Source organism: Cyclopterus lumpus, chromosome 11 (genome assembly GCF_009769545.1).
Source record: "Cyclopterus lumpus isolate fCycLum1 chromosome 11, fCycLum1.pri, whole genome shotgun sequence".
Lineage (NCBI taxonomy): Eukaryota > Metazoa > Chordata > Actinopteri > Perciformes > Cyclopteridae > Cyclopterus > Cyclopterus lumpus.
In genome coordinates this window covers 4,841,006-4,865,908 of record NC_046976.1, presented here as the reverse complement: position 1 = coordinate 4,865,908, position 24,903 = coordinate 4,841,006, and the positions used below count along the sequence as shown (strand labels likewise).

Below are 24,903 nucleotides of genomic sequence, written 5' to 3'. Positions count from 1 at the left end.
AAAGCCCATAAATCACATGGTGATAGATTGGCCCCATTGGGAATGTCTCAACCCTCGAGGCTCGGAGACAGGGTAGCTCACCAGATACGGCTTCTCTGTGTTCTGAAACCACGTCACAGGGGGATATTTACATGAAGGGAGCAGATCCCGGTCATGCCGGCTTGAAACAGGAGAAGAAGAAAAAGCCTATATTCACGGAAACGGTCCAAGGACAATAAAAGGCCACAATAACAGATACTTTCAAGGGACCAAATTGCAGGTTATATTTGGACCTCTGGTGGGACAGAATACTACAATCGTCTCTCTATATATATATTGCAGAGGCTTCACAGACAAAGGGCCTTTTAAGGTAAAGTGTGTGTTTGAGTTCAAGAGGCGTAACCTGGCAAAGCTGCGAGGGAGACAAGCCGGATGAACATCGGTCCGTGGTGTTGTCTCGCTTTACTTTGACCGCGGGCCGCTACGAGCGTTTCTTTGGGGTATTTTTGCTGTGTCGACACGGGTTCGGTTTGACTGGCGTTTCACACAGTGAATTAGACACTTCCAAATGACCTTCATCCCAGCATGCGTCCTCGCCAGCGTGGAAAGGGTCGTGGAAAAAAGACCCGCTGTGAAGGGCTTCGCACCATCCATCACACCTCGCAGGAAACGCACAGGTGGCTGTCACACGAATAGGGTGGCTTTTTTTCTCCTCACTTTTAATGTATTTATCGCTGCGCGGGAATGCCAAGAGCATCAAGGTCACCCCGCGTCATCACAATTTGCCAAAAAGCTCCGTCTGCCGCAAAAGAAAAATGTTGTGACCCCGGGCTTCCCTCGCGGTAGGATTAAATATTTACGCAGCGACGCGAGGGCTCACAGTTAAAACAGCAGCAGTGGCACCGTTTTACACAAAGCCAGGTGGAGTTATCACTTTATTGTTATGGACTAGATAGTCTCCAGGCTATAGACAGGTGCTACACAGAGGCCGGCTGCCAGTCTGTGTTGAAGATCTGCTGCTCCCTGATCTTACTTTGGTGCCCAGTAGAGTCCCTGACAGCTCACTGTTGATATTCATAATCATAACGAGGGTTGACTTTCATCACCAGTTGGAGGCACAACATCAATGACGGGGGCCTTACAGGGGACAGCATGCTCATGTTCAGGCTCTGACTTGTATTTGGGTTTTTTACCAGGACACCTTTAACGTTCCAACCCATTATTTGTCCTCATATTGTCTGAAATATACCTGTATTCACCAATATACCTGTATTCACCAACTGTCTGAAATGCTCTGTTTTAGCACCTGTCTCTTTAAGCCCCCCCCCCCCCCTCTGATTGGCCTGTGAGGAAGAAATATGGCGCACCTTTGTGAAGGTAGTTCTCAATGTGTGTTGGGATACTCAGATGGGTCGGCGGTGTACTCTAATGAGCCTGCACGTGACATAGGAGGAGGAGCCACATCTTATTGGCTTGCTGACTCACATGTTTTCTGATGCCCACAAAACCAACTGACAGGGTGTCCTTGTTTCACAGCTGTGTTGGTCGGTAGCCCCTCCAGATACAAACAGCGAGGTCTCTATGGGCGGCATGTTGATCGGTCAGGAGGTTCACCACGTTGGTTCAAGCTGAAATATCTCAACAACCATTGGATGGATCGTCAGGAAATGTCCTCCAGACATTCGTGGTCCCCAGAGGATGAAACCTGCAGACTTTGCCTCTAAGGCTACCACCATGTCTCAGGATGAATTGTATTTAAACACATACCTTTATGCTGATTCTTAAATGATTGTAATCTTGTGAACAAACAACGCTAAAAAAAAAAGTTTGCTATAATAAGTCACATCCATCCTGATGCTGTCAGGCTGCACAACCAGCTGAGCTCACAGCAGACCACAAAACACTTAAAAACACTTAAAAACACTTTATTCACTCTAAAATGTGCAATATTAATATCAACACACTGTAAATAGCCATATTTATTCTGCCTGTGTATATATTATTGTATATATTATTCAGTTACCATAGATTGTTTATCTGTTTTATTTACTGTTTACTGCCTATTGTTATATTTGATTTTTACTATGTCTCTTGTGTGCACTTTACCCCTAACTGCTGCTCCTCAAACGCATATAGTATGAGTCACATTTCACATATGTACCTGTATGTATATGAAAAAAGATAATAAAGTTTTTTTTTTTTACTCAATATTCCTGTCCCCTGAAATGATGAGACCTATTCAAACCAATCTGTGCACCAAAATATCGCTGCCTCCAAAGTGGACTGTGCCTGTGAATGTCCTTCTGAGATGTGAGACACACGACTGTGAAGTGACAACGCTTACAACAGAAGGAAGACTGTCGTCGCACAAAAATGTTTTGAAGAAACCGAAAACACGAGGAAGCGACACTCAAAACTATCCGTGACAACGGGCATTAGACTTCCACGACCGGTGCGGTTCTTTTGATAAATAAAAAGAAGAAGAAACCAACTCCCTCGCTAGGCGGGCCTATAATTGCTTTTCATTATTAAGTGGTCAAAGGCAAAGACCTGATTTAGCAACATGAAGTTTCATTCCTCCGCTCCTCGATTCTATCCCTCCATTAGCCTCGCCAGCTCACGGGAGATGATTCCCTCGGAGAAGTCGGCGCGCAATAACACACAATGCACAGTGACAAGGAATGTAATAAAAAAAAAAAAAGAAGGAAAATAAGATGAAAATCCTGCCAGCGGACGGGGCGAGGCACCTGCGCTGCCTGTTCGGAGTGTCTCGGCCTGTATTATACTGTGGGGTTATTTTGTCGGTCGGTCTGCAGATAAGGGTAAATAAAGCCTTTTATTGCCTTGATTCCTTCAAAGATAGACTCAGCCGTGTAATATAGCCACCGAGATATCAGGGGATTGGGGACAAATAAGGATAGGAGCCAGGTAAGGAATATAGCATATGAAAGACATTTGTATTCCTTATTATATGCCAAAATATAGCTTGTATTTTTTATTATTCTAAAACCAACTATAAAAAAAAAAAAGATACGCTATGTGCTATTTAATCTTATAATAAAGGTGTATTTTGATGCGTTTCTCACCTGCAGAACAGCTAGTGATTACACCTTAACCTGCGGACACGTTGACCTATCTTAAATGGGCCTGGCAATAAGGTCATATCTGACAGTAACCAGTTTCCTCTCATTACCTCCGTCTGCCACTTAATGTGGCCTGTTCACATACAGTAGCCTTGACACGCATCGATCGAGCATTGAAGCTGCCATCGGGCTCAGCCTCGGATCAATACGCGAATACTTCCACCGGCTCTCAGAAAAATAACGTCAAGACCTCAAGAGGTTTAAATCATTTCTGCCGGCACACATGAATGCTCCCCAAAATTAATTTTTTTTTTTTTTATAACTTATTTGTGACTTATTAGCAGTTTTCTGATAATATGACAGTGATTTATTTCTCGACTCGGCCTTTTAGACGTTGATACATTTTTCAGACGCAGAGCTTTTATGCAGCAAGTGGAACAAACCTGTCACTCACGAGCAAAGTCACTGAAAAGTCAAACTCGTCAGAGATTTAACTACTCTTTCCTCCCACCTCCACCTCCACATCTTAGGGTAGTCAGTCCCTCTCACTGCTATGTGCCAGTATCTTTCTCTGTAACGTTTAATTTAATTAAAAACACCTGCGCTTCGCTTCTTTTTCAAATAAAACCTGCAAATGCTACCTTTTATCTGTGGTGCAAAGGTCAGGGGTGAGACGATGGGGACAGCAGGTGGGAAGTCAAGTCAATTTTATGAATACCGCCCAGGCTGAAATCTCCGGGTCTGTAAAGTGAAATCAATGCTAAGCGCCTGAAACTTACGTTCTCTCTAAAGGTGCAAAAATATATTAGCTTGTATAGAAGTCTATGATGTCTTGACTCTACTTCTCTCTTGATTAGTAAACATTGTAAACATGAGTTTATGGTCTCACTCTCTAGTTTCAAGTCTTCTTCAATACAGCATGATGTTCATTTAGTAATTTAAGGTCCATTTAGATTCAAATAGACCATAAAGCAGGGCATGCTTTAGGGCTACAAGGTGATTGACAGGTTGCCACCTCTGTGCTTTCCGGTCTGAGGGTTGTCCGTGTTTTCTTCTTGGAACTTCAACCCTTTCACAGTGTGGTTTCAGTTTGTTGCGGCCGTTTAAAAAGGTCTTAATCAGCGTTCGGTTGAAGTTAGCTCCACCGACTTATGGTTGCCAAAGAAAACCAAGATGGCGACGGCCTGAATGCTAAACTCGAGGATTCACAACGGCATTCCACAAACCACATGAGGACGTCACGGTGACTACGTCCACTTCCTATCTACATCCATACGTCTATGATGAAGCCCAACAACGAATAGAGAGGTCATTGCACATGTTGCATGTAGCGTGGTGAGAAGTAAAACTTCTCAATCTTGAGCTCACCGGTGAAAAATAAAGCAAGCGAGACTATGTCAAGGCAGTAAGTATCAGCTTTAATTACTGCAAAAGCAGCTGCCCCAATAAAAACAACAACAACATGGACCGAGAGGAGGGATGTTGCACTTCTTTATTGGATCATATATTTGCAGATGGCGTAATGACACTGCATATGGCTGCATCCCTCTCTGTTGTTAGGAGAAGCAGGAACGAGGAACCGTGAGGGCCGCTTTAAACCACCATGGTGCATTCTATGAGATCTGAGGGCACGTGACTACTGAATTAGAAAGGAGGTACACGATATGCTTTCCAAATGGTTTCAGCTGTGGAATTAATTTACAGCGCTGAGGCAGAAAGGACGAGCAGTCTGAGCTGAGACTCCCCACCATCCTCAGTCAATTTAAATCACATCAGTGTTCTTCAGAACCCGCCTCCAGAAGCTACATGGATGTGAACAAAAAATAATTCACCACATTTAAAAATATATATATATATATATATTCTTTTATTCTTTTGGGTTCCGCTGCAAGAATGTATGAAACGTGGCCGACCAAGTGAACTGTAGGTTGTTGTTGTTGTAGAAGGAGAACATGGAAAACGGAGAAAAGGCAGGACACCAGTAATAATGTGTGTTAAACCTGCTGAGCTGCTTTATTGCTGATGCTCTTGGCAGGCGCCACCACACTAGAGCCTCGCTCAGTCAGTTCGAATAAGCCCCGCGAAGCCCCGGAGACGCTGACTCAGCTCTCTCTCGCCGCCGTAATGTCAAAGGAAAACACAATCACGATGCAAATGATGAACGTCTTCTTCTTTTTTTTGCCGCGGCGCCATGGATCTGTGGGAGATCGGGCATCATTTGAACACACACAAACAAGAGCCACGAAGGACTACAAGAGTCGTGCAAATGTTCCCGCGTCGACTTTCAAGACTCCTTTGGTTTAATTCGCTCAGCTGGGATTCTCGTGATCTGTCCCGTCTGCAGAGTCGGTCCTTCCTCTCAGAGGCCACGCAGAAGAGAATACTCAAATGAATCGCGCCCAACGCGTCGCCGTGTACGATGTACTGATTATGCAGGAAAAGGGGGGGGGGAGACTCTGCAACTCAGCAACTTACTGTAACAGGCACGATGTGCTTCTCCTATGTGCTACTAAAGACTTAAGAGCCGAGCACTTAAAAACACTTTGCACGTTTGCGCGACCGAGCGGACGGACGGACGCGCGGGGGGGGCTCGAGGTCGATGGCTCCGTGATGCATGACAGTGGGATCGGGGGTCTCTGCTAACGGGCACGAGCGATGGGCCAGCAGCTATATGCTCAGTCACAAAGCGCGCGTCGACGCAGGGGCCGTTTAAAGCCACTCCGATCAATACTTTTATATTAACAGCGCGACGTGACTGATGCCGCGTGTTCACAGTACGCGGCTCTCGCGGTCGTCAGGCCGCTGTGCTTTTTCACACCGCACGACTTTCGGTCTTGTCTTCGCGGCTCTTAAAGTCACTGAGGGTTTTGTCACACTGCACGGCTGACCGGCGTCACGGCGTCACGCAGTAGTTTTGTAGTACTTGAAATCGGTCTCAAGACCACCTCTTGCAGGTCTCGTCCCGGAATCGATCGCATTTTTACTCTTGTCTTGTCTTAAATGACCCTGGATTTAATTTCAAAAAACGGTCAAGACTGCCAGGTTCTCATGCTACTCTCATAAATACATACACTTACTGAATACGTGGCAATTTGTTTTCTGTGGGTTTTTTTTATGTGAACGTGGCTCCACTGGTCTGGTCTTGGTCTCAGTCTTGATTGGGTCTCAACATCCTTCAAAGTCTGGATCACAGCACCAATGAAATCACCTCTAACTTCATATCTGCTTCCTGCCCAGAAACACAAGTACACACCTGGACAATTGACAGAGTTGACCCTTTACGAGGCTAATCGAAGCGTAGCATCGGCCAGCTCCAACAACTATCTCTGCTCCGAAGACGTTCATGCTGTGTTTTTAGATTGTCAGGGTGATGCTGGTCACCTGGAGAGGTCATAAGGTTACGCTTCTACATTAAAACTTAATATTAACAGAGTACATTAGCAAATCATTCATTAGCTAGCATTTAGTCGCTATGCACATTCAGTATGACTTCAGTAGCTACTGAAGTCATACTGAATGTTACACATGCTGCTTTTACTTTCTAATGCTTGATGAATAAAGACCTACCAGGCTTTTTTTGGGGGGGGTCTTTGCAGGGTGATAAAAATGGAACACACACAACATATGGGTTGTATATGTTTGGCATATGGCTCATAAGCACATCTCCTCAAATTAGGGGTTGATGAAAGTTATTCCACGAGTAAAAGCCACAGGTTGAGCATGACATGAAATCATAACAGAAACGACATCCGTGAACATATTCGTGCATCAAAGTTGAAAAACCTCCAAGGAAGTAGAGTCAGTAGTAGGGTCAGCTCAGTTCCTTTTGCTGGTCTGTGACTGAAAATAACACTGAATGTGCACAAGAAAGCTCTCAGCTTGGCTTTTTGTTTTTTCTCGCACTGAAACGCTGCACAAGCCGTCTCTCTCGCATGAAGGTGGGACAACAGCTGGACTATCGGCTGAAGACACGGCATTGTGTTCTTTTGCAGAAGCTGTCCATTTACCGTGTGCCTGAGGGAAAAGAAGACGAGAAGGTGTGCAGCCCCCCCCCCCCTTGTGCGACATCATTATTCTATAACATGCTCCCATGAACATAGCTAGCATGTTGATGTGTAACGGGTAGGATGTTTACCACGTTAACATGCTAACATTTGCATCTGAGGCTGATGGGAATATCTAAAATTGCTTTCACAATGAAAAGCCTGGGAATTGAAGTGATTACAATTCATCCACTGGGGACCATGAATGTCTGTACCAAATGTCCTACCACTCCATCCAATAGCTGTCAAAACATGTTACTCTGAACCAGAATGTTCAACCTGCTGATGGCGCTACAGCGCAAGTCAGAGGCTTACCAAAGCAGTTACAATTTATCCTCTGGGGACTTTAAATGTACTACATGGCAATCCATCCAACGAGTGTCAAGATATGTCACTCCGACCACAAATGACAACCTCATAGTGGGGCTAGAGGTCATGTCAGGAGATCCCCATGGTCAGTAGGATTCATCCTCACAGGACTATGAATATACAACAACAAAAACGATCCAGTGGACTAAACATGGATGATATATCACAGTTCGGACCAAAATCATGAACCCAATGACGACTGACAGACTGAAAAACAAATATTTTTATTGTGCACAGGTTACATTGTCTTTGAATAACTTTGAGCTGCTTGTGAATACTTTACATTGTACTAATGTATTCATTTGAGCCTTCTAAGCTGCCCTTGCAGCAAAGCGATTGGATACCTCTTTTATTTATCTTTTTGTCTTTTATAGATTCATGTATTCTCTGAAAATGCTACTTTAATTGTGGGATGTTATCCTCTTCCACGATGATTACAATTGGTCTGATTGGTAAACATAAAGCATTTACAAGGGAGGCTCCATTGGCTTTCCTCCACCCATTAGTGCAACCTACAACCCCGCACACCATTTATCACATATGAGTCATACTAAGTGATAAGATCAGCCTGTAAACCTGTGCCAAGGTGAACGGTAAGGCATCTGAACTTAAAGTGGGACAGAAACGGACCCTTTTGTCTCCTTCCTGGTCTCCTAATGAATTGGTTTTAGCCTGTTTTGGAGCAAATTATCCCTCCCTATCCTCCTAATTTTCCAATTTGCTGTGTCATTTATACCTAATTGAGGACCGCACTGGGCTGTATTACTCTCACAAATAGGGTGATATAGTTTATTGAAGGTCTGCTTTATACGGAGGGGCTGGCAAACCAAACATCAATTGTGGACCTACAGAAGACGAGGATTTTTCCCGGAGGCTGGGGTGCATCGCAAAGAGGCTTTAATTATTTCTCAAAGGCAATCCCGGCCACTGCTCCACCGCTCATTTTATGGTCACTTTCCTTTTCTCTGTCTTTGATGGGGGTGAGAATTCAATTTATTTCATCCCTGCTCTGTCGCCCTTCCTAATATTTGCATCTCATATTCGTCTAACCAAATAAGAAAAGCTTGTTTGCAAGGTGCAGCAAAGGAATGACAAAGCTCAGGTGAATGCCTCCACTGTCGGTGCTTTCTTGTCCACATTAAAACCCTTTTGCATGCAGGCTGTAGTTGGCCCTGTTGTTTGTTGTTGGGCAGATAAGAACTCTAGATATCCAAAGATACAATTTGGAAATGGGGAAACAATAAAAAAAAAAAAAAAAACGGTGCCATTAAACTCCTAAAAACACCAACTTTCTGTAGCACTTCAGTTGATATTCAAAAGACAGTTTCATTGCTTTCACTGAAGGCCTGAACACAAAGTGGGGCCTTTTTTTGTGTGTGCGATTAAATCACATGTAATGGACTTTTGTGACCTATATGGATTTGCGGTGAATGCATTCGCACACAACGCGATATAATAACGCGCCCAAAAAAAGCAACGTTGATGTCTTTCCCCTGAGCTTCCGCATGGCAGATTTTTAAAAAAAGCATCCACCTATTACTAACGATCACACAAATCAGGAAGTGACATCTCTCTTGGATCACAGAACAGGTTTAATGTCTAGAACTGCTTTTGGCAACCCGGTGCAAACGAAGAAATATAGCCACGTCCCTCGCGGACAAACGTCTGCCACCAAGAAGCTCTGTGCAATCAGCAAATGGCGTGAACCTTCTGCCTCTCCTCCGAGTAGCACGTTGGTTTTCAGGGCTTCATTTTTCCGCGGCATCTCTTTTTCTTTTTTTTTTGGGGCAGCAGATGTTCCTCTCCACTCCGCCCGGCGTCAGGGGCGCCCGATCGACAGAGGGGCCCGCCCATCAAAAAACGCCATCAGGACCCTTCTGGCCACCAGACGAACACATGCCCAGAATGCATCATGTTCAGTCCCATTTAACTCTTCGGCGACAGCTTGCGTCCTCCGAACTCTCCGTCTCCGAAAGCGGACGGGACAAAGAATTATCGGCGGCAACCTTTTTTTTTTGTGAGGGGGGGGGGGGGGGGTGAGGTTCACGCCGACAAACTGACTTAGCAAAAGATGAGCACTCGACCCCCGTCTGGCTCGGTGAGAATTGAGTGAGAGACAGTGGCAGACGGAGGTGCGGGCACATGAATAAATTGATTAGTGGGGCACTTGACGGATGGGATTTATAGGAGGCCTCGACGCACCAGAGAATTAATTTCGCTAGAAGAACATGCCTCTGCCAGGTCCATTCGTCTTGGCAGCACATTTGGCAGCTTCCCCAGGTCTCGGGGCTCAATTAACCGCCGGCTCCAGCAGTTTGGGAAGGGAACAGCTTTGTTGAGAAATACGCGTGTCAGACACGTGTGTTAATGATAACAGATTTCGGGAATACAAAATGAGGGAGACAGGGGGGGGGGGTTGTGGAACAAGGGGACGAAAATGATAGGTAAAGGAATTGGTTGACGGTTGGCGAAGAGACCTTTGAATTAGGTGCCGACCATCAACTGGGTTGGAGCTCCTTCGATTGCTTCATCAGATTTTTTTTTTTTATTTAAATGCAAAACTGGCAATGATGTTGGCTTTGCAGCAACTTTGCCAGAGGTCTGTTGAAACTTCTGTAGCTCTTCTACCAAGCTGGAGATATCATAGCCATAAGCCATAGGGGAGGAGGAATTATGAAACAATGGGCCCCTGGGCACAGACATGTAAAAGTCTCTTTTTGTTGGTGTTTTGTATATCTGTACAGTTGTTTTTCCATCTCTTTTTGTGTCTCTTTGTGTTTGTTTTGCTTGTATGTCTCATTTTACAGGTGTAGGCCGGTGCCCTATCACTTTAGGTTCAGTAAATCTATCCATGATCATAAAAAATATTGATTATTGCTGCTTTACAGCTGCTTTACTGGACCAATCTTTGCGCGAATGCGTTGCTTCGAATCTCTCGTCTTGCTTGGACAGCTTTAAACCAGCGCACAGAACACAGTACTGCTGGTTGTTGAATCATCTCTGTACTGTGTGTGCGTCTCCCTTCCACTATCTCAGGCTCCAGTCCCTCATCCCGAACATCTCTGCGGATGATTTATGTAGCAGTGCTGCTCTGTGACCTCAAAATCCGCCCCATCCATACCGCACCTGTCACGGCGCCACTGCCTGCGTGCTTACTGAAAACCAAGCCATCCGTGCAAAATGGCAATTTTCCACCCACCTAGAGAAAAGAAAAAAGCATCCAATCCATTCAGAGGCAAAAGTAGGGATATTCTATGGTATGTAGAGCAGGTGCGCGAGGGCTCGGTGCTCCGCTAACGAGGGAGTTGAACTGCACGCACCGCTGACCACAACAGCTGTCGTTCGTGGGAATGCAGAGCGTGGCTTTTTTTATCATTTTATTTTAAACAGATGATAAAGCGCTTAAGATGGATACAGATGGATGGGACTGGGAGGGGGGGGGGGGGGGGGGGGTGCACACAGAGTTCCCCAGGCCGTGGCTTGGTAGCATACAATGCTTGAGGATCCAGTGGGAACAGCAGAGAGGTGTACGTGTCTGTCCTGGGCCCAAGGTGAGGCCCAGGTCTGACCCAGAACCATCCCAGGTGGAAACCCTAACGAGCTCATCAGACCTAACGAAGCTTAACGAGCCTCTTAATTGGCAGCGTTATGATGTCCCCGAAGGTCAGAGGGCAGGGTTTCGCTGCCAGCAGCGGGGACGGGTTGCCACTTCCTGCCAAACAGCGCGTCACGTGACTCCGGCTGTCGACAACCCCTCAGCGTTAACAAAGTCGCGAAAAGGACCTTCCCCCATAAGCAAAAGCAAGAGCATGTTCAGCTGTAGAGGGGAAATAACCTCTGAAGCCGTCTGGTATGCTGCATGCAGCACAAAAGACGTTTTATTGGTTACCCATAAACATATTTGGGTTGGCTGTAGCTCATGGGGAGAGTGGTCGTCCCGTAACCACAAGCTAACCGGTTCGATCCCCGCTAGTTGCAAGTCGAAGTGCCCTTGAGCAAGACACTGAACCCCCAGTTGCTCCCCGGGTGCTTCATTGCAGCCCACTGCTCCTTAATAACTAAGGATGGGTCAAATGCAGAGAAGAATTTCCCCACCGTGGGATTAATAAGTGTACATTATTATTATTATATTGACGTACAGGTGTTTAGGGCATCTTGTGGGCGATCAGCAGGAGAAGTATGTATTGAAACATGTCAATATGTTTGGTCTTGTGGCCACAGCTTTAATACTGAGGTCAGGTTTTTACTGGAGAAAAGAGCCAGCAGAGCCAGACAAGTACAATGTCCATGGAGAAATGCTGCCACCTACTGGTCACTATGCAAAGGCACAGCTTAGTGACCAAGCGACCCACCCACGCTCATCAACAAACACATTGCCTTCCCAAATAAACTCTTGCACTCACGTAGAGCTGTGGGCTAAATCATTTATTGTTTTTTGCAGACAAAGATTGATCTATGTACACGGAGGATTGTGTATTCAACAATGACAAAATGAATTGCACGAAAAAAGATTAGAGAGTAATTATGAGCAGTAAAACCATATTTGCAGAGTTAACAGTCTCACAAGGCTTGCAGGACAAATAAAATCCACATTTAGAAAAGCACTGAAAAGGAGTATAGTATAACAGTATAAGCCCATAAAGGATTAAGCCCATCCCTACAAAAGAGGAAATACACATGAAAAAATGAAAGGCGAGGCAAGTAAAACGGCCAACTAGACAGTCTTACAACAGTAAATGAATAAAAACTAATGTAAAGGTAATGTACAAGTTGACAGACGATTGGTGGGTCACTTTGCTGTTCCACACAGGGTTGTGAGGCGATTCTGTAAGATGTAAAAAGACAATGATGAGAATAAATGCATGTGCACATATTTCCTATCTAACGCAACACTAAATTGTGTATCTAAAAAAGGGCCACGGTGATACTACAAGTGAAGAATATACCTGCAGCAGCCGAATGCTCCTCAGAGCACTTTCATCCAGCAGAGACAGGTCCACCGAGTCCATCTGACTGGCCATTAGCTGCACACTCTGGATCAACATATCACAAAAGACATTTGGTTGGCAAGTCAGCCTGCTTGTCAGACTTCATGTCAAATAAAACACAAAATTAAATAAGCATAAATATGTCGCTCATGGATTATCATGTTACAAGCAAATGAACTGTTCTATTCAAATGACAGCAGGGTCGCACCTCTCCGTTGCCGATGGGCACGTTGATGACGATGTCCTCACTTCCTGCCGCGATCGGAGAGCCGTTGACCGAGATGCTGTACACCCTTTCTTTGTGGCGGGGAATCCTCACAGCGGGGGTCCTAGGAAGTCTGAGGAAACAAAGCTCGAGTGGTGAGCGCCATGAAGCCCTTGCTGGCTGCACGCATCGTCTCCGATGATAAAAGATCCACGAGAGTAAAAACGTTTAAAGAAGTTGCTCCATTACAGTGGCGTTTTCAAATTAGTGAGATAGCTGTGAGGGCAAGGCTCTAGTGCCCCACATAATGAAATACATACTCATAAATATTTTTAAAAGCTACATTCAGTTGCAGATCAGATCTATAAAAAGCAAAGTGCTTTTAAAAATCATCCGGAGATTTTATGCAATAGTTTATTTGCCCGTTTTCATCAAATCCCAATCAGGACACCGGTTAAGAGCACTAAATTAAACAAGCACTTGCTCATATTTAGGAGACCGTTCCCCATGTTGCTCTCTGGGTTTTAGTCATCACTTCATTAGGAGACGTTTAACCTCACCGATTAGACTACCTGAATTATATTGGTGCACGTAACGGACTAATATGAGCCGCATCACTTTACAGTGAATGAATCCTCCTGTTGCAGGAACGAGGAGAAAAGCATCTGTACTTTATTACCAAAACTGACAGCGTGGTTGCGCAGCTAGAACTAGAATGCCTGCTCACCTTGGGTCGAAGCGCGGGGTAATGAGGGGAGTGGGGCCCATCATCAGAGAGGAGTCCAGCATACTCCTGGCGGGAGTGACAAACATCTTCCTGCTTGATCTGAAACAAGACAGACATAAGTTAGTCTGGCATCGTTGAGCTGCTCAACTTGCAAAACGGGGTGAAGCAACAACGAAAGAGAAAAGTCTCACCGTCTGATCGAGGTGTTCAGCTTGCTGGCGGCCAGCGCCTTTGCCCGTTTAGATGTTGTTGGAGGTTTCCTTGTTGCCTTTCCCTGAGTGAGGAACAAGCAGTTAAATATAAAGTGGCTGCGCACAAACGACATTCAGCAGCAAATCATAAGGAATGGTACGTTTACGATCAATGACGCTCTCAACCACTCGGCTGCGTTTTCCTCCTTATGCGAGCTTAACGAAGAAAGAAAAGTTGTTACCATTACCTTCCGTGTTGTGCTCGGGGTGATTTCATCCCCCGAGCTGGATTTGGCGCCGCCCTTTTTCTTTGATGCTGTTGGTTGGAGACAAAATAGAAACAGGATGAGATTCCCAACAAAACGTTCATCATTTGTGAAATAAGTTTTTCAGACTATACCCGTTCAAAGTAGCATCAGCATCAAGACTTTTGTTGATAGACAGGTTTCATTAAAAAAGACACCAGGTGAATAAGCTTAAGAATCTCTTTTCTCTTTGCATCACTCCATAAATCAGAAAATACTGTCAGCCATAAAAAAATAATTTTGTTTGATGGAAAATGAAAGGTTGCTGCGGAAGTCGAGATGAATTTAAGAGAAATCTACAGACGCAAATACAAAGAAGTACAATAGACACTTAAATGTGTATTTTAGATGTTTTTCTTTCCACTAGTGTGAACCATATTATGGAAGCAAAATAGGCTAAAAATCTCAAAGATTGACCGGTGCATTAAACACTGTTTTAGCCTGGGGAGTCTCGGCTTAAAAAGAAGAACTGAAAATCTCCTTTAACATACTTTTCTTGACTGATTTCAGAAGGACGGCGTGGTCCTCGGCCACAACGCTTTCAACGACGGCAGCTTCCTCTTCTCTCTGTTAAACAGGTAGACATGAATCAAGAACTGAATGGGTGTTTAATACAGGACAGGCTGGTCCTCCACAAGCCAAATGGAGACACACTGTGAATCAAAATACATGATATCAACTCACCCTTATATTATCCACTTCTGGTGACTTGGGTTTGTCAGACACTACAGAGAGATGGGGAAAATGTTTTTTTCTTTAATTCAATGCTGTTTAAATGGATAAAAAAAATATATCAAACAGTTTTTTTATTTTACCCAACACATAATGGGGTTTCACTGTGTCAACTTACTGAAATACTCCAACCAGTTTGTCTGTCGGACAGCTTTGGGAAGCTTAATTAGAGCCATGTTGTAGCTGTTGTCCACATCCTTCAGTAGCTGGTTGATCTTCTCCTTCATCTGTCCAACTCTAGTCTTTACTGTGAAAAACCATTGCAGGAGTTTTAGATTACACAACCTATTAGTAGTAGTTCAAGTTGGTTCACATGATAATGCCTCAGTAATCATAATACAATGATATATAAACCCAATGGATAGTATCGGCCAACTTCAGTCTACTAAAAACAACCTAGACCAGTAAATTAATTTAACTACCCATTAAGAGTAAGACACCTTAAAGTGTTGCTCAGAGAGAATCACATGTTGATGTTGAATTTCAAAATTAAAGACATTTTAAAATTGCAATCATTCATTAATTTACCTCTAAACTCAGATTAGAGGTTAAAAGGAAACAGATGATATTCACAAACTATTACCAATACCAAGACATTTAGGTGAGAGTTTTCGATGTGATACCATATTCAATAACGGATGATTTATTTTAATATCTGACGTCATTCTGTTTGTTATAGTCTCATAATATTCTGTTGCATTACAATGACCCACGTCAATTCAGGTGAAGTGAAATTAGTTTGTAACTATGGACTATTTGCTTTTAAATCTAATCTGAAATTAGAAATAAATTGGGATTGAGATCCCAATTTATTTGAGATCTCAATAAGATTTTGAAGATCTTTAATTTTGTAATCCTTCATCAGTGTCTTGATTGTCTCCGAGTGACCTAGGTGGTCTACTATTAAACGGGAAATTAGTTTCCATCTATGGACAATTTCCATTTAAACTATGGACAATTTCCATTTAAACTTAACAATACGTCTGTAAATCATAGATTTACAGACGTATTGACTGACTATCACGTTCACCGGAACGTTGCTCTTATTTTGAAGTCGGTTCTTACACCGTAATGCCTAGTGTACAGCGACGCGTACCGCAAAGCAACGTGCGGGCTAGCTTGATAAAAAAATAAAACAAGGGAAACGTAACGTTATTCACCTTCGCTGTCGAAATCCTCCAGAAAAGCCTCCAGTTTGGCCGTTCTGGGGTTGTTTTTCCGTTGTTTGGTGGTCCTCTTTCTGGGCGCCATGTCTACAGGGACACACAGTAAATGTACCCACATTTAAGAACACTACACAGCAGTATCACGAGGACACGGAGTGTCGTTGTGTAATATAACAGAGTTAACCTCATCTGTACCGACGAGCGGCTGGCCGGTAGTCGAGCTAACTAACGTCAAAGCTAACAGTCGACGATAACGTCACTTGTTCTAACGCCAGCTGGTTAAATCACACGCAAACACAATTAATAACTCTAATAATTAGTTGGTGATACATATTTTATTAACAATTACCTGTAAATAGTTACCTGTATATGTTTTGTTTTTTTCCTTCGTCGGAAACTATCTCTGCTCTTCACAAAGCTTTTTCAAATGTCCGCGCGGGGAGGGGCCGGACCTGAAGTCAGCGAATTACGACTCGCGTCTGCTTTACGTTACAGAAAATATCTCTCGACCAATTGGAGCGCCGAACGTCAGTGTTGACATCGGGAGGGCGGAAGTGGGTTCAGACAAGGCAGCATGGTAGAGAGAGACATATGTCATTAGCAGCTAATATTACCTCACCTCTTTAAATGGTTTACGGTGTGAAAGGAGTCCGTTGATCCAAAACCGACTAAAATATTTTAAATACTCAGACTCGTGTATTGGGCGCACGCGACTTAAAACAAAATACCTAGAAATGTCCACACCTGCGCTTACTTTGCTGCATCAAGCGCTGAGGAAAGGCTTCCAGAGTCTCGAGAACAACCAGAAAGTATGGAAGAGTGTGTTGGCCGAATGCAGCCCTCTGATGGTGTCTCTAGGGAACTTGGCGGAGCAGTCGCGAGCGCTGTCCAATGTCCAAATCTCCAACACGCCGCTGCGATACTTCCCCGACCTGGAGGAACGGCTGCGTTTTAAGCTGTCTCACGCCACGGATACAGTGCTGGGCAAACTCAACGAGAAGATGTGAGTGGCTGGGTGGATAGTGCAACACGCTGAATGAAGCCCGTGAGTCTGCAGGGATGATGCACGGAGATCTACACACGTAATGTGGGCATCTAGCCGGCGTGCAGGGCCTGCTCCACTGGCTGAGGGGGGGACTGACAAGCCTATTTAGAGCTACTTTGTTATATTCTGCCCCAGAATTTTTTTAGACATCTATTATTATTATTATTATTATTATTATTATATCTTTATTTAAAAGGAACCATGCACAGTTAAAACATAAATGTCGCCATGTGATGCACTGTACCAGATTGTAGCTACAGCTGATTTGCATCTGTAGTCCCTTGACAGACATAACACACATAAAACAATAGCAAACAGTACAGGATAAGATACAATACAACAGTATATGTGGTAAGAAGAACACACAATACACACAGTCTGAAGCTACAGTACAGCACATTAAAAGTAAGTAATACAAACTATTAAAAGTAAGTAATAATACATTTCTGATTTTGACACACGGCATCCATCCTCTCTCCCTCCCTCAGGTCTTCTCTGCAGTCTGTGAGAGATGCCATCAGTAACCAGGTCTTCGCAGTCTTCCAGCTTTACGAGCAGAACACCGAAGGTTTGGATCTGCTCACCATCACCGAGCGCTCGGCCACCGCGCCGTCAGTGTCCGACATGCTGGAGTGGCTGCAGGATGCCGAGCGCCACTATCGGCAACAGTATCCTTTTCCGTTTGGGGTCTATTTTATTTATTTATTTATTTATTTATTTATTACCTAAATTCACATGTTCAGATTCCTGAGGAGGAAGACTCTGCTGCTGACTCTGAGGGCAGATGATCTCTCCCGTTTAGAATCTGCTCCCAAAAGATGGGAATCGTTGGAGTGTCCCAGTGCAGAGGACCGCATCACAGGTAAAATGAGTTGAAAACGGTGGTTTGTTATAGTCCACACTGAAATAGTTTCGCCACCATCAAGTATTGAAGAGGTTTTTGTTGTTTGGTAGATTTGTGTATTGCTATAGACAAAAGGCCAAACTATGAGTTTTGTGGAGAAACTGTTGGACAGCAGTATAATTGTTTTTGTATTATCCTAAAGCTAAAATTCCAATAATGTCTGTTTGGTAGATTACCTTCTCGAGCATTTTAATTTTGGCTAATGTCAGTTTATATAACGTATTTTTTTTATACAAGCGGACCAGAGGCCAAACAAACTCTGCCATATCTATAATGGCTGTTGTTTCATTAGTCAGTGTTAGCAGTGGGGAGGGGTTGTAGATTAACTAATTGTTTCTCCGTCTTCTTTCAGATACACTTCGCAACGTGTCCTTCTTTACCGAGTCCCAATGAATAGAGGAAAAGCGACTCAGGGACTTTGTTTTATATGAACAGGGAAACATGCACGAATACAGGACAATTCATTTAATTTATTTTTCAAATAAACGTCCTTGGATGAGGTGTGTGCATGTACCAGACTTTATACGTGAGGAAATTACATTTCAAAAAAGAAACTCTACCCTGTAACATCATTTCATCCCCAACAACCCTGAAGCAAATGTACTTTAGAGAAACAACCAGAACACACAACATAGTTAGTGGATCACACTGTAACAAACTGGTTTTATTTCACACACAATCAAGTTAAGGCTTTGTGACAAACGGGGGGGGTTTAAACGACGTCTGTTAGCCAGCGAACAACTGCTGACGAAACCACGGCAACCTCCACAACACAAGCCATCATTAAAGCCACCACATCGGTCAAACTCCATCCCACGATGACGGCAACGGGCTTTCTTCAGGCACTACTGTTAGCCACAGTGCAGCAAACACACAGAAAAGTACCAAAGACACATTTTAACGTTACAAAGATATATATATATATAAATAAAATACAGGATGGATATATTAATAAATATTTCATTTTAAAGCTTCAAATTCACAGACTTAAAACGTGAGGAAAAGAAGAGTTTTTCAAGCAGCATCAACTCGTTAACTTGTTCTCTCTCCACCGTTGCTGCTGGCGTTCCGTGCTCCTTTCTATACGTACTCCTTTAATGGAACACTATTCGACGTGATGGGCTTTGGGGGATCCGGCGCCGAAGCGGGCGTGTTGGCAAAGCTCCGGCCGATGTAGCCGCGGCGGTACCTGCCGCTCCTCTCCATGAGGGGGCAGGTGCTGCTCAACACCGCTCCGCTGATCATGAGGATGACGGCGGACGCCCAGCCCAGGTAGATGGCCTGGCCCAGCTCCCGCTTGTACATCAGCGGCACGTTGGGGTTGTAGAAGTCCTGCACTACGGTGTTGGCGGTCCAGGAGACGGGGATCAGCACGCACAGGCCGGTGAGGATGAAGAGGACCCCGCCGGAGAGCGCGATGCCGGCCTTGGCGCGGCGGTCGTCGCCGGCGCAGGTGGTGCACTTCATGCCGCAGCAGGACACGGTGCACGAGAGCCAGCCCATGAAGATGGCCAGGCACATGAGGGCGCGGGCCGCCTGGATGTCCGGGGGCAGGGCCAGCATGGAGTCGTACGTCTTGCACTGCATGTGACCCGTGGTCTGGTAGATGCAGTTCATCCAGATGCCCTCCCACTTGATCTCCGAGGTCAGGATGTTGCTGCCGATGAAGGCCGAGACCTTCCACTGGGGCAGCGCCGTGACGGCGATCGCCATGATCCAGCCGGTCACCGCACAGGTGAAGCTGATCAGCTGCATGCCGGTGTTCACCATGATGACAAATATGTATATAAATATATATATATATATATATATATAGACTAACCTCTGCGGGATCACAGATCTTTGTCTACTACAGTCAACTCTTATTCGTTATCCTTTGTGGTTTTCAAAGTCCACTCCTTTGGTTGACTTGTCCCCTTCCCGTCTGACTTGGACACGTCCCTACGGCCTTTGCCCCAATGCCACTTTGTCAGCAGCCATTCTCTTCTCTTTTTCTTTTCCTCTTCAACATCTGCACACTTCTTTTAATTCCCACGAGGCCTCAAATCACTGTTACCCAGAAATAATCACCCGCCTCCTCTCTCTCTCTCCAGTCATGTACTTTTTCTTTCCTTCTCAAAAGGATCAGAGGCACTCCCCTCCTCCTATTCATTCATCCCTCATTTTGAGTCAATGCATTATTGAGTAGCCGATAGCTGGGCAGCCACTTGTGGCAGTAGCGGGATCAGATCGATCGGCCTTGTGGATGAAACGGATCCAAGCCAGCCTTTGTTGTTTTCCCCCTGAGTGGAAGTGTTACTTTGCCTTCAGCTCTGGTTGAAATCCAGCGGGCCAGTTGAGCTGCAGTGTGCTTCAGTGTCACACTCCTGGTGCGGTGTAGCCTTACCGAGATGGATCCGCCTGATAGAACCCGATACTATCACCGATGAGTGTATCCCGTCACAGGAAGATAAAAAAATAAAAAGGTTGATCACACTGAACAAAATGTTTCACCCTTCGTCGACAGAGATCCAATATTTGGTCCACATGGAATGAGCCAAAGAATCATCCCATTGAGATGAACAATCGGCTGTTTTTAATCAAACCAAAGAGGTTATTCCAGGTTATTTCCCTCCCAAAGAATCAACGTCAAAGTTCGCAGGACACTGGCTTTTAAATCGGGTCTCCAATTCAGAAAAGAAAGCACCAGGTTTCCAGAGGGAAACTGGTCATCAGACACTGCTGCTGCCAGCTGAAGTATCTCCTTGTTGTCGATGAGCGGTCGAGGCCACTTCAGCTGCCGCTCGGCTTCGCCCTACCCCCCAACCCGCTTCCTTCGGTAGCAACGCAAGCCCAAAAATGGGTCACGTCTTGGTTCCAGACGACAAAATCAGGGTCGTACACAGTGAGGCTCGTGGGTAGAGCATCTGTTCACCGGCCTCCCATCTTCAGCACCGCTGTTGACAGTAACCTGCGAGTGCAACAATGAACCCCAGGAAAGAAAAAACAAAAAAAAACGCATTGGGAGGGAGGGAGAGGGCCAAAGAGGGTGAGATAACAAAAGGGAGGGAGGTAGGGAGGGATGGAGCGCTGTCTGTAGGTGGATCAGTTAACACAAATACAACATTGGGGTGGGGGGCTCTACAATGAGGATTAGACACTTTGAATTGTTTTGACCACAAACTCGCATTCATTTTAAAAAGGAGCTGAAAATTACCCTTCACTTACCTTCTTTGTCTGCAATGAAAAGGTGCCTCACAAAAAGGGGACGTAGCTTTGAAATGCTGAAAAGCCACAGGTAAAACCCAAACAATAAAAGTATTGTATGATTATTTCACCTGGACAAAGGAAATGCCAAAAACCTTGAATTCTGACACTCGACTTCTTGGTTTTATCCAATTTGTTTCAATTTAATGTCACCAAAATGGGGCTGAAACAACTGGCTGGTCTCTACCAGTTTGTTTATTATGTTTATTGCATAACAGCCAGAGGAGGGAAAAAATAATTCAACCCTGGCTGCAACAGAAGGATTTGACAGCACGTCTTTTGTCCCTCACATTGTGAAATGTCCCCTTCTACCCGAGAGCGCGCTCGCTCCACATGCATTGCCCCCGACCCTCGGTGTGCCGATGAATTAAATATCACGGCATCAAGATCCGAGGTTCAGGTTTCCTTTCTTCTGTGGCCTCCGCTCTCCTTGGCAACGGTGGTCATGACAACCAGCCAGGACACAGGAAACGGGAGAGCAAAGGCGATGATAAGGAGAAAAAAAAAAGAAGGCAGAGGAAGGCGACACATACCAATGATGGCCATCGAGAGAACGGATGGACGGACACTATAGTTACGGGGCAGGTCCCCACGGGGCCCTTTGCTGCATGTCATTATGTAACAAAAATAATAATAATGTATCCTTTATTGATCCCATAGTGGCGAAATTCTTCTCTGCATTCGACCCATCCTTAGTTATTTAGGAGCAGTGAAGCACCCGGGGGGCAAATGTCACTTCGACATGCAAACTATGTAGTTAAAAATATGTACGCTAGTAAAAAGTATAACATGTAAGAGGATAATATGAATACTTTGTAAATTCAGTGGACTGTGGTTACAGACTGATAACACACTAAAGACATTCATTATTAAAAGGAACACAGAACCGCCTCTTCCCTCCTGTTTTGCATGCGACTACCGGCAGCTTTATTAATGCATTGTTTTAGCGTTTGAATCATCTAGGTCAGGTGGTCTAGGTCATTAATGTTTCACCAGTCTCAGTAATCATGTGATCCCATTTACCGACCCTGGTGAAGAACGCCATCTAGTGACGAGATGCGTGCACATGGAGACCTTGGTGTTTAATGGTCAATAAGGACATACCGAGTCTTATCAATGACGAGAACACAACGGCTACGTTATAGGCATAAAATACCAATTTATTACTTTGCACATTAACACAAGAATTCCCTGCAGGCTAAAAAAAAAAAAGTATTTGAACATGTCACAAAATAGCAATAACAGCGAGTGAATGGCTCTCTGTTAGGGAGGGCGGAGCGAGAACATGCCCCGCCCCCTCACAACCAGTCAGAAAGGGTTCCGTTCATTCACAGAATCTGAGCGTTCCATTCTTGGAATCGGAATGTTCCAATTCTTTGATTCTATTGCTGTCAGACACTCGCAAGCAGCTTCAGAGACCACTAGCAGAAAACAGAACAAAAAAATAATAATTAACTGAGCAGAGCTTTAACAACCCCCCCCCAAAAAAAAGAATCAAAAGAGGGAAAACAAAATAAATGAACATACACAATGTCAAATTACAAATCCATTAAGATATAACAATATATCAAAGTGAGAGGAATTTCAAAATAATTCATGCTCTCTCTATAGGGGCACAGAAAGAATTATGGATCGTTTAAAAAAAAAAAAAAAAAAAAAAAGGTAAAAAGAGGTAATCCTGCTCCCTTGATGCCATGGGGACCCCTTCACAAAGAGGAAGTGCATTTGTGAGGGGTCAGCAGAGTTGCCATGGAGACAGGAGAGCCTCCCCCCACCACCAAGAGGCGTGGCCACAGGTACAAACCAGGAACGAGGAGGAGCTATAGATACTCACTATGGTAACCTGGCAAAGAGAAGAGGGGTTCGGTCTTTAACGGGTCCACGTTTGAAGAAAGTACCTCGTTTGAATATGGACACGACGCAAAGAGCCGAGCCCCCCTCCCCTCAGAGAAGAGCTTGTACCTCCCAAATCACTGACATTTGTGTAGGAATCTTTAAAAAGCATCGTAAGAGAGACTTGACAAGTACTGCTAGCCTAAAACAGTCCCACTAAATTGATAAACATTTACCCCCCCGCCCCCCCAAAAAAGCATTTATATTTTTTTTACCTTCTCATAATAAATATGATTCCCAAAAAGTTTTTCTGCTTTTTTTTTCTTCTTTTCTTTAAAAAAAAAACAAAAAACAAATACTCTGGCATGCAGGCGAGCAAAGTCTAAATTTGTGTTACTTTAAAGAAAATTGTCTAAAGCCTACATAACTATTACACCAAATGCACATTCCCACCGATTGATTGATACAAGCAAAAAGACAAATTATAGTACAGATACACAATAGTGAGAGACCAACAACCACAATGAGTAGAATTATAGCTTTGTTTTTCCACATTTGAAAACTACAACTGGGTAAATATTGCTTTGCAATGTCATGTTACAAACAAAAAGGGGAGTGGTCATTTATCAGACTGGATGACGCGTCCAACGATCCAATATTGGGTTCAAAACGTTGAATCCTTCCCCGTCCAAGATGCCACACGAACGTTCAATCCCAGCCCACTTGGCTTGGTGAAACTAGTGCACGTGTCAAAAAACTTATTGCATGCGATGCCTGGACAACACCCCCCTGCTTCCCTGCTCCTGTCCACTGCCAACGCCCACGCCTTCAACAGGCAGGTGCTCAAACTCATTCATAGTAAACCTGCTGCTTTACGGGTGGTTTATTACAAAAGGGTTTTCGCTGAGCGGTGCCCTCCTGATGAGGCGTGCGCGCCGACCGCTTCTCCAAACTCTCTCTCACCCGAGCACAACTGCAGGGGGTGGGGGGGGGTGGGCAACCGCCGATGGTCACTGCGGTTTCCATGGTGACAGTTTGCCGAGTGTTTTGTACATGGGCAGTGCTTATGCTTATTTCAATTCATTTAATCCAGTGTTAAAAATGCATAAAAATATGAAAACAAACACCGTCAAATAGCAGAGATTTTAAGGTGGGTATACTTCAAATACACACAGAGTCATAAAACCATTATTAAAAAGTCTAAAAATTCAACTCACTGCCTATCACAAACCGTTTTCTTTTTTTTAAACAAATCCCTTAATCTAGGTTCATTCCGATAACAATCCCCGTTTGTAACCATCCATCCCGATCATAACCAACCGATGCCAGCCGAGCGGCGTACACGGCGGCAGACCCGATTTACCAGTCACAGTGCTACGCAATAACTCAAATCTGCCGCTACGTTTCACTCGCATCGGAACCGACGGAGGTGGCGTGAACTCATCCATCCTGGGCCCTACTTCCTTTCACCGTTAGCCAGAATGCTACAAAAGAATGTCCAAACCCAAAGCTCTACGCGCTAACCTGCAGCTCAACAACGGAGGTCTATTCCTGAAGTCGCACTAGTAACTAGATTACTGGCTTTGCCGCCGACCATAAAATTTCATCACGCAAGTAACAACATTGACAACAACAACATCCATGATAAACTACCAATTCTAAAACAACCGTTGGGTTTTTTTTGTTGGTTTTTCTTAAGAGAACCACAAAACATCTTATATTAAACTTTTACAAATCCGCTTTGTTGATTCGTATGTATAAATGCATAAAGTTAAGAGAGAGTGAGAGTGCCCTCTGTTGCTTGCCTAGCGTCCCGGGTCAGTGCAATGAATTGGCCAATATTAGCAAAGGAGACCTCAAAAAACTACGTTGGTTTCCGGCCCTTGATACTACTTCTATAACAAACAAAAAAAAAAAAGACAAAATGAAAAGCAAAGTCCAGCAGTGTCGTCATATAATCTTTCAGATAATCAGGTCCAAATAAAAATAAGATCCTGCTTTTCACACAGACAGCAAGGCTGATAAAGACCATACTCTGCGTTTAATGCCTTCAGCCATTCGACAGGTCCCGATTGCTGAGCCGGTCT

The 24,903-nt window shown here is 44.4% G+C and overlaps 3 protein-coding genes across 4 annotated transcripts; 1 reads left to right on the top strand and 2 right to left on the bottom strand.

The window, feature by feature from the left end:
- Positions 1-11,880: 11,880 nt before the first annotated feature.
- Positions 11,881-16,285, bottom strand: cdca8 (cell division cycle associated 8). Of its 2 annotated transcripts, none has more exons than XM_034545872.1 (11): positions 16,152-16,285; positions 15,783-15,875; positions 14,741-14,869; positions 14,575-14,615; positions 14,382-14,457; positions 13,834-13,901; positions 13,586-13,668; positions 13,395-13,493; positions 12,671-12,800; positions 12,421-12,507; positions 11,881-12,299 (listed from the first exon to the last, which is right to left on the bottom strand). In XM_034545872.1, the coding sequence occupies exons 2-11, from the start codon at positions 15,871-15,873 to the stop codon at positions 12,264-12,266; spliced, it is 840 nt and encodes a 279-aa protein (XP_034401763.1). In that variant the 5' UTR covers positions 15,874-15,875; positions 16,152-16,285; the 3' UTR covers positions 11,881-12,263. The 2 variants fall into 2 exon arrangements, with proteins under 2 accessions (XP_034401763.1, XP_034401764.1); XM_034545873.1 differs by having other exon boundaries at positions 16,138-16,246.
- Positions 16,286-16,307: 22 nt separating this feature from the next.
- c19h1orf109 (c19h1orf109 homolog (H. sapiens)) lies at positions 16,308-19,345 on the top strand. The gene is made up of 4 exons (XM_034545875.1): positions 16,308-16,791; positions 17,322-17,501; positions 17,577-17,695; positions 18,090-19,345. Exons 1-4 carry the CDS (start codon positions 16,523-16,525, stop codon positions 18,128-18,130), a joined length of 609 nt encoding a protein of 202 aa, XP_034401766.1. The 5' UTR covers positions 16,308-16,522; the 3' UTR covers positions 18,131-19,345.
- On the bottom strand, positions 18,818-19,507 carry LOC117739460 (claudin-4). The gene has a single exon (XM_034545874.1). It carries the CDS (start codon positions 19,505-19,507, stop codon positions 18,818-18,820), a length of 690 nt encoding a protein of 229 aa, XP_034401765.1.
- Positions 19,508-24,903: the final 5,396 nt, after the last annotated feature.

Excerpts from the sequence above, each read along its gene's own strand:
- c19h1orf109 (XM_034545875.1), top strand. The coding sequence starts at position 16,523 with ATGTCCACACCTGCGCTTACTTTGCTGCATCAAGCGCTGAGGAAAGGC. Across the intron at positions 16,792-17,321 it reads GGCAAACTCAACGAGAAGAT|GTCTTCTCTGCAGTCTGTGA; the intron begins GTGAGTGGCTGG and ends TCCCTCCCTCAG. Across the intron at positions 17,696-18,089 it reads TGCAGAGGACCGCATCACAG|ATACACTTCGCAACGTGTCC; the intron begins GTAAAATGAGTT and ends GTCTTCTTTCAG.
- cdca8 (XM_034545872.1), bottom strand. The coding sequence starts at position 15,873 with ATGGCGCCCAGAAAGAGGACCACCAAACAACGGAAAAACAACCCCAGA. Across the intron at positions 13,902-14,381 it reads TCTGAAATCAGTCAAGAAAA|CATCAAAGAAAAAGGGCGGC; the intron begins GTATGTTAAAGG and ends TCCAACCAACAG. Across the intron at positions 12,801-13,394 it reads ACCCCGCGCTTCGACCCAAG|ACTTCCTAGGACCCCCGCTG; the intron begins GTGAGCAGGCAT and ends TTGTTTCCTCAG.
- LOC117739460 (XM_034545874.1), bottom strand. The coding sequence starts at position 19,507 with ATGGTGAACACCGGCATGCAGCTGATCAGCTTCACCTGTGCGGTGACC.